Genomic DNA, 8896 nt, shown 5'->3' with positions numbered 1-8896 from the left:
TATACATACATGCAATGTCACAGTATATCTATACATACATGCAATGTATCAGAGTTCTTGCACAGGGTTTACCTTATGTAGCGCTTCTGGTCATGTAAGGTTGATGGAGTCTCCAGCAATTTCTTTAAAAGTAACTCTCTTAGATCTTCAATTCCTGCTTCTACTTCAGCATAATCTATTTTTAAAAGATGCAAGATTTACAGAACTGAATTTAAAATCAACTTTCAGAAAGCAGAATACTGGTTGCTTTTTGACTGAAAAGAGAGACAAGGGACCTTTGTGGACGGATCAAAACACACAATCTCAAGTGTATAGGAGGGCATGAGCATTCGTCAGAAGTCAGTGACCTGTAACATGTAAGGTCTGTGCATTTCACTGCATGTAAATTTCACCACAGTAAAGAAATAAATTCTGCTTTCTGAGACCTTATGGATTTCATTCTTTTAAATTTAATAAGACCTATGGTATTTCCCCTAGTTAATACGTTCTTAACCATAAGATATTTAAGCTTTAATTTTCTGTAAACCAGGTATAAAGAATAATTTTTAGAAAGTATTGCGTTATGCTTTTGAGAAAGAGTAGAACACACAATACACCATTTTAGCTTGAAGAGGGAAGTCTGAAATGCAGATTTCCACGTCTGTGAAAAACCTGCCAATGCTTCTTTCTGGTATGAAAGCTTTTAATGCATTGTGGTTAAAACACAGCAGAGCATCTGAGACTAGCCCTCGCCGTGAATGTTCATTCCCACCACACAGCAGTAAGAAAACTCGTAAGTTATTTTGCACTAATTGCTTTACATTTTAAAGAAAGAACCACATAAACAAGATCTAAGATGCAAGTAGCACTCTGTAGAGTATACGCTCCACATTCCTCCTGCAAAAGGCAAAGACAGGTCTAAAAGTAATAAATAAATCTTACATTTCTTGAAAACTTGCACCTCTGTTTTCCCAAAGAGCGATTTGGCTTTTTCATAATCATTAATAACCACATCATAATCCCCCTTGAAAATAAGAAACACATGGTGAGATCATTAGGAAACAACAGTGAGCACATGGTTAATATAAAATTATTTTATTTTATATTATATTATATATCTTAACTATATCTTTAAGATCAGCAACACCTATAACTGCACACATACATACTCTGTACCTTTTGAATATTCCGTTTAATATTGAGAGGAAGGTTGAAGAGAAATTTAAAACGCTGAAGCACATTGAGTGCGTTCCTAGTGGAGTCTGCCTTGTCCTTCCGCCCTAACACTTCTTGGAACAACGTGTCAGCGGTGTTACTTGCTCCTGTTGTAAACAGAGAGAGGAAGATGGGTGACAACGACCTGACTGTGAGCACTAAAAGCAAATGGTAATGTTATACTGCCCTGAAATTCAGTAGACTTTTTAAAGCTACCAATATAGAGATCTTTATAGTTTGATAAAATAAAATTTCTGGTTTTAAGATTCCTTTTCATATGTTAAGAACAGTATCTAATTAAAAGCAACACTTACTAAATAAGCCCAATAATTTTCTCCAATATGCATGTATACATATTTTAATCTTCTAAATTTTATAACAATTCTGGATATTTAAAGAACACACACACACTACTTAAATTCTATTGATTCTGCATCACACTACAAGTAATAAATGGGATATGGGAAACTGTTTTCAGAAAAATATTTTTTAAAAAACATTAAAGATAGCTCTACTTTTCAACAAAATTATCCCTCTATGTTGTAAGTACAGAAAATTATATAAACCTTAAAATGATAAAATCTTAACATAGCATCATTACTGTTTCTTAAATCAGCTAAATCTTATAAAATCATGTATGACCAGGATATTTCATATGATTCTTTCCTTTAAAAAGTACAAATTACACAGATCACTTTAAATGAATGCTATTTTTCTAAGGCTAAATTTGCTATATACAACAACAGTTTAGATTTTGCAACATGTGAATTAATTTTAATTAGCTACAAAGCAAAAAAGAGAGCAAGAATAAACTGCTTTCAGCTGTTTGAACTGCTTGTAAAAAGTTTCTGCATTATCTGGTCTAGTGACTATACTTTAAGCAAAGATGAAAAACTCACCTCGCCTCGCTGGGTGGCTTGCACACCACAGCCACACTGTGGGTGGCCTGATCCTGTTAAAAGTCGTCTTTGTAACATGATTGTTTTATCTAAATAATGTTTAAATTCTGTTGAAATTTTAAAGGCCTGATATAAAAACTTCGTTTGGTCAAGAGAGCTGTTTTTCCCACATGCTATTTAATGTGGATACTAAACCTCTATTGTGGGATGAGAGAGACATTTCCCTCTTGCCACCAAGCCACGTAATGAAGGCTTGAGTAAGTACTGAAATCTGATTAGAATTTTAAAACTTTCTCCAGAAAAAACTATCTTAAAGCATTTGCTTATCATTTTAAAAGTATAAACATTATGAGTTTAAGCTTTGTAACTTAAACTTCACATGGAACAGACTCTTTTCTGTTTATTTATTTACATGTAAAGTTTGGGTCTCACACCAGAAAATTCCTTTTTCTATGCAGTGAAAGAATTCAGAGCAGTCTGAATTCAAATTATTCTCATCATTTAAAAGTAATAAAAAAATTCCACCTAATAATTTGAACTCTAAAAATATGAAAACAAGAACAGGTAGAAATATACTTACTCTTGAATAAAATACATATTTTCTGGAGATAATTTTATAGGAAAAAGTTTAAACTGAAATTAAAATTCACAAATGCCAAAATCTGTGAACTGAGAACCTGAATTTCTACAAGGTTGAAAATTATATAGACAATGTCCACTAATAAACTATGCTTTTTCTGTGATTTGCACTGCATTTACAATAAAAATATGGTTCATAATTCTGACAACTGGGAAAGATATTAAATGATAAAATGTTTCAGAGCAATGAAACTAAGATCTGTCTACACATCATATATATATAATCACCGGCAGTCACGAAATGCTTTTGAGTATCTCCTACAACTGCAAGGGGACAAAAGCACTGTGCAGAGGAATGGGGGTCCTCATCACATGTGGGGCTAAAGGCATCAGCTGGGTGTCCACAAAACCATCCCATCAAAATCCTCCATGTGTGTTAATCCACATATAGCTTGTTCCACCCTCACACCAAGAATGCTCGATTTTAAGTCAACTGATATGGTTTTGAATGTCCACTGAGTGAACACAGAATAAACACATGTGGATTAGATGGCCATGCATACATGCTTTTGCCCTCAGACGCATGGTTTAACAGACACTGATGCTAGGCCTCAAATATCCTTTCTCCTTGTCTGAGAATGGCCTCCTCAGCAGTTCATTTGGATAATGACTATCACTGTCTCACACATGGGCCCAGGAACTAACTAACTACAAAGCCCTTATGCCCACTACAGGGGCTGGGCCCACAGAACAATGAAATGTGCCCTAGGGTAGCAAGGAAAGAAGTTGCTGTCACACAACACACTAATCCATTACACTCATACCTGTCTCTTACAGACACCTAGAAGATCTACTTTTGTCATTTTAACTGTATCTTATAATTTCAGGCATGTTTATTTAGAGTAGACATTATGCTGTCTCCTATTTCAAGGTGACGATGGTATTTCTTTGTAAGGACAACCTGAGATGGGAGATTACAGAAGTGAGGTGTGTGTGTGTGTGTGTGTGTGTGTGTGTGTGTGTGTGTGTGTGTGTGTTTCTGTGCGTTGTGTCTCATAGGAATAAAGGGCCTGGAACAACACAGGATGGTTCCCAACCATTACAGTTTGTCCCATGGAAAGACAAGGTACTGAGAAGAGAAACACAAATGTGAAAGCAGCTGGAGAATTAAAGTACCTCAAAAATGCACACTGATACTTGGCAAAGGTAGGGAGCCCCAAAGACCAAACCTGCTCTGAGTGCCTCTGTTTCAACAGGTGCCAGGATGACTATCTAATTGCTTCTGTAACTGGGTGACAGAACACAGTGTCTGAGACTGTGTGTACTACTTATACAACTATGTCACATCCTGGGGTCCTACAGATCCATGTGGTATGCACACACACACATGCTATCATCAGGAATGAGAGAGCTGAAGCTGTTGGCTCTCATGAATCAATCCGTTAACACACAAGTTTGAGAAAGGGTAAGATCAGAGCTGGCTCATTTTTTTTTCTTTTTTGAATGCAATTTACTAAATATTTACCGAACAATCAATGAGTAGAACTCAGTTTTTTTTCTGACTTGATTCTTACTGATACTACACACACACACACACACACACACACACACACACACACACACTTATTTAGAAGGCAGCTTGACAACAGAACCATTTAACAAAAGAAGAAGAATACGTTTCCCACTAGGGCTTAAAACCTTTCCCAACACAGGTTTGAGACCAAGTTTACAGCACCAGGCATGAACCTAAGGATCACAGAGATGTTAGCTGCCCTCATGTTAGTCACACCACTATTGCACTGGTGCATATACCATGCCTGGCAGGTCAACTCAAGAGCATGCTGGGTCCAGCTCTGGGTAAGACGGTATTGATATAGTTTCTATCCAAAGACCATGCAAAGCTCATTTGCCCAATTTAATACAAAAAGGATGTGGTGAGAGCCAGAAAGATACTTGGTGATCAACTCTCAGGAATTCCAGACTTGGGTTACACATAAACTCAACAGAATTTTCTCCTCTATTTTCTCCTGTGTCCTAAACTGGTTCCATTACTTGAGACTAGAAATGTAAATGTCTCACAAACCATTTTCCTTTTTGAATTGCATATATGCAACCAATGTTTCAATACTCCCATCTTTATTTCTTCCCTGCCATGGGCTCCTTGTCTACTTCAGCTACTGAGCTCACCACCACTGCTGCCCTTCCTCCAGTCTCCTGTTGAATCTGTATCTAGCCTACTCTTCTAAGCACTCCGCCACACAGCTTCCTTATTGAGCTCCTTCAGGTGCTCACCATCTTCAAGACTAATTCTACTCTAAGGAGAACTCTGTTGGGCAGAGCAGGCATTCATCTCACTCCTGCTCACTAGCTTGAAGCCTGTCTCCTTTCTAGAGCCTCTGCCTCCCTTTCATGCTGCTGCAGACCTGTCAAGAGACACACCTGTATCCACCTACCCCAATGCCTACCTGCCAATCTCTGCTTATCTGTGTGGCTGTATCCTATGTCTCTTTTAAGATGCAGAAATGGCTTTGGTAAATACTTGTTTGTGTAAAATTCAGAATATATTCATTTTAACAAGGTTTATGACTTGGTGCTCAGAGGCAAAAACCCAACAAACCCCAAGACAAGCAATAATCACAGGAGTAATAAACAAAGGGAAGGGTTTTAAGTCCTGTTAAATCCAGAAACTTAGATGGAATGTCCAAGGATTCAAATTCTAACACTAAGGAAAGCCTACACCAAAGGTAGCATTCTTTCTACAAATTATTTTCTTACTGACCTCTGAAGGTCTTACTGGACCTATGAAGAAATGGTTACATAAGGGTTCAGGATGTTCTACTCATGGAAGTAAACTGAGCCATAAAAACAAAATTCACTTTGTTTCATAGCCCTACATAATCTCTAAGCATCGTATGTGAGGATGCTTCATTTTTTTTAACCCTTCTTTACAAGGGATTCGTATAGTCAAGGAGTATCTTATGGAGCATCGTTACTTCACATTACACACTGACTGCATATGTGAACCATAACTTACATCTAAAACATGTAATAGTTTTAACAGTAGTACAAATTAATTTATGTGATGAATTTCTTCTGTTATTAGGGCAAGTACCTTGGAATGTTAGAAAAAGAACAAAAGGGGAAATGGAGGAAACACAAAACTTGGGTCTGTTGGGCCTACAACTTCTACAAAATGTTCTAGAGTGTGTCCTTTGGAGAAATGCAAAATGTAAATAAACAGACATTGCCTGGGCATCTGCTGTGCAGGAGCTGAGGCTCTGCCCTGTGTGCTGGCAGATCTGACAATGGAGATGCCAGTGTCTACTAAGTACTGTTGTCTCAGTGCCTGTCTGTTTTCAGGTAGCAAATTACAGTTCTTGAGACTATGGTTTCTTGTAAGTAAAATGCAAACAGATTCATTTCATTCTATTGTCCTTCAGGTTTTTTAAGTCGTTACCATGATCTTGTCCCAAGAAATCCCTCAGAACTGCACTGTACCTTGTTATAGAGGCCATTAAAAGTCCCGAGTAGTAGACCAAACTTACTATTGAGGACATTCTCCAATTTCTGTGTCATGGATCCTTCTACTTTTTCTGTTCCATCTGCTTCTAGTTTTTGATGGATAGCTAGGAAAAAGCAAACAAACCTAGTTACAATGTGGGCCACTTTAATAGACAAAAAGATAAAAAAGCATTTTAAGGCCACTGAAAAACAATTTTACAAATTGTTCTATTATTTTCACCATTCAAGAGGAACATACATATGCAATATTCTGGGAAAAAAAACAGATGATACTATTTACACTTTTCACAGCTTAACATTATTCAAGTAGTATATAACAGACACACTCGTCAGGTCTTCAATATAGAGTTACAAAAGAAAGGAAAACGAGAAACTAGGACTTCAGGCATTGTGGGTCTTTAGCATGAGCTTTCCATGTGGCTATAGGAAATCATTTTTCTACCTCAGCTTTACTTTTCAAAATACAAAGTACTGCTATTTGGGCTCTACCAACCTCAAAACAATTTAATTTCAGACCTTGACTATCACATGGGAAATACATATCAGTCCTCTTATATTCACAATAATTTCGTGGAGGTTCCTTGGAAACACTTCAGGACACATAACAATGCACCAACACTGGGTAAAGAAAGGGTGTGTAGGGGTGTTTACATTCCTTGACTCTGATAAAAAAAAAAAACCACTGGAGAATGAAGAGGAAGGTTTAAAACAGCTATATCAGACTTATTTCAGTAAGGAACTAAGACTATGATTTCAAATTTTAAAGCTGTAACAAAATGAAGCCAGCACAGCAGACACTGGTTGAACTGTGACTATGCACAAAGCGCTGCACGTCTGAGGTGCTGTGTCGTCCACTGACAGTGATGTGCATCCCAGTATTTATATCTGAACGATGAGAAGCCCATGGCAACACCCAAATACACATGTCTGAGAAGGTCACAAAGCCAAACTTGGAACGTGAGCTCAGGCAGCCAGGCTCCAGTCCTTACAATCTCATTCCATGCTGCCCACACAGATCAGTAACTCACACTACCTAGGCTTCTGTTCTCATGTCTGTAAACTGAGAGCAGTGAACGTAGTGTGCCTTTAGGGAACTGTATTCACTTGTAATGAAGACATTTCTCCTCACAGCAATGGGAGAAGCAGCCTGCATTTCTACCTTTTTACACAATTTGCTCAAGTGAAAACCCAAATGCAACATGTTTCACTCTGTGGTCTTTCAGTGACCTAAACACCACTTTTGGATATTAATTAGGTACTGACTAACATTCAAATGATGAATCTGTTACAGCTTCTGCTTGATTACCTAGACACAGGGCCAGATTGACGCTTCGCAAACAAACCAGCCTGCTGTAAAGGTGGATGTGCTTATTTCTTTTATGAGACTTATAGCCTCAATTTCATGCACTGATCTTTTCAAAAAACTCAGTAAGTTTTTAAAATTTAACTTCAGTGTTCAAATACTTTTGAATATGTTCTCAACTCCAAAGAATATTTTTTGTTTGTTATAATTAGCCTTTAATCCTAATTTTGTTCTTTATACTACATTTTCCTGTAATGTTACCTCAATTTTGTTTCATATCCTAAAACACACAAATTGTTCCTGTATTGAATTGAATCAACACATTCATAAAAAGAAAAATAAATACACAGGGGAGGAATAGTCACTACGTTTTTTAAATTGTCTTTGTTGATTCAGAGTAAACAAAATGTGAATCTTTACTGGCTCAAACTTAAACTACACAGTAGAAATGACCCAACATATTTTCACACATCAAAGCTTAAACTTACATTCAACTTGTAAATCTAATGGAAGAGAATGTCCCCACATCTAAGCATTAAAAGCTACACTAGGAAGGCTGCTCCAGGGAAGCAGCTTGGCCCACAGCACATTACACCACTGGATGCTCTGACAAGCTTGGCTGCAAAGGCAGAGCTGGCCCTGTGCAGCTCACTGTCCTGGGTGGGAACGTAGTAGCACATGTCCATAGCCTCACAGCCAGTATTATTCTCTAAGAGAAAACTAACAGTACAGGAAACTGTGTGGCCACATTTTCTGATGCTGACATAAGCCATCACTGATCAGCAGGTCAAAATGGGGTGACCTGGTTCCCTGAGCTCAGTTTACAGCCCTTTGTGCTGACAGAGCAACTTCCTCCAACCCATCTCTACCACAGCAGAGCCACTGTCAAGTTGTCAGCCAAGCATGAGGACTAAGAGACACTGGGATCTGATAAAAGCAATCCTATTTTCCAGAAAATTAAACCAAATAACCCAATGTCTGCCTTCATTTGGGCTTTTATTTTCTCTGAAAACATTTTTAAATAGAATAACTCAATAAGCAACTGGGTACATGATCACAGGTTTGTTATTGTTTCTAATCTATTAAAAACTTAAATATGTGTGGTAGTTGAACATCATAAGCTTAAAGTTAAGAAACAAAAAGGTATTATAAGAGCACTAGTCAAAGAAAAATAGAAGTTCTAGGAAAGTGTTATTTCTTTTGAACTATATCATTGTTTCACTCTGTAAAATACACACACTGAGTAAAATATGAAACTGCAAATTCAGTCAAAAAACTCAAAATGCCTAAGCATGTACTTACATAGATGTCACTGTTAAATAAGCCACAGAGAGAGAGAGAGAGGGAGAGAGAGAGAGAGAGAGAGAGAGAGAGAGAGAGAGAGAGAGAGAGAGAGAGA

General features: G+C 37.5%; 1 protein-coding gene across 3 annotated transcripts in view; it reads right to left on the bottom strand.

Moving 5' to 3' along the window:
* The window catches only part of Exoc2 (exocyst complex component 2), a 164251-nt gene that overhangs the window by 97808 nt on the left and 57547 nt on the right, over positions 1–8896 (bottom strand). For all 3 annotated transcript variants that reach the window (XM_028775674.1, XM_028775675.1, XM_028775676.1), the window contains exons 7-10: positions 6218–6298; positions 1156–1301; positions 922–1003; positions 73–175 (exon numbers count right to left, since the gene is read on the bottom strand). In XM_028775674.1, the coding sequence (XP_028631507.1) occupies positions 73–175; positions 922–1003; positions 1156–1301; positions 6218–6298 (412 nt within the window). The remainder of the gene's footprint in view (positions 1–72; positions 176–921; positions 1004–1155; positions 1302–6217; positions 6299–8896) is intronic.

The sequence above is a fragment of the Grammomys surdaster genome, unplaced genomic scaffold, assembly GCF_004785775.1.
Source record: "Grammomys surdaster isolate TR1022 unplaced genomic scaffold, NIH_TR_1.0 258, whole genome shotgun sequence".
Taxonomy (NCBI): domain Eukaryota; kingdom Metazoa; phylum Chordata; class Mammalia; order Rodentia; family Muridae; genus Grammomys; species Grammomys surdaster.
The sequence above is the reverse complement of the archived record's forward strand: the minus strand, read 5'-3'. Positions and strand labels throughout refer to the sequence as shown.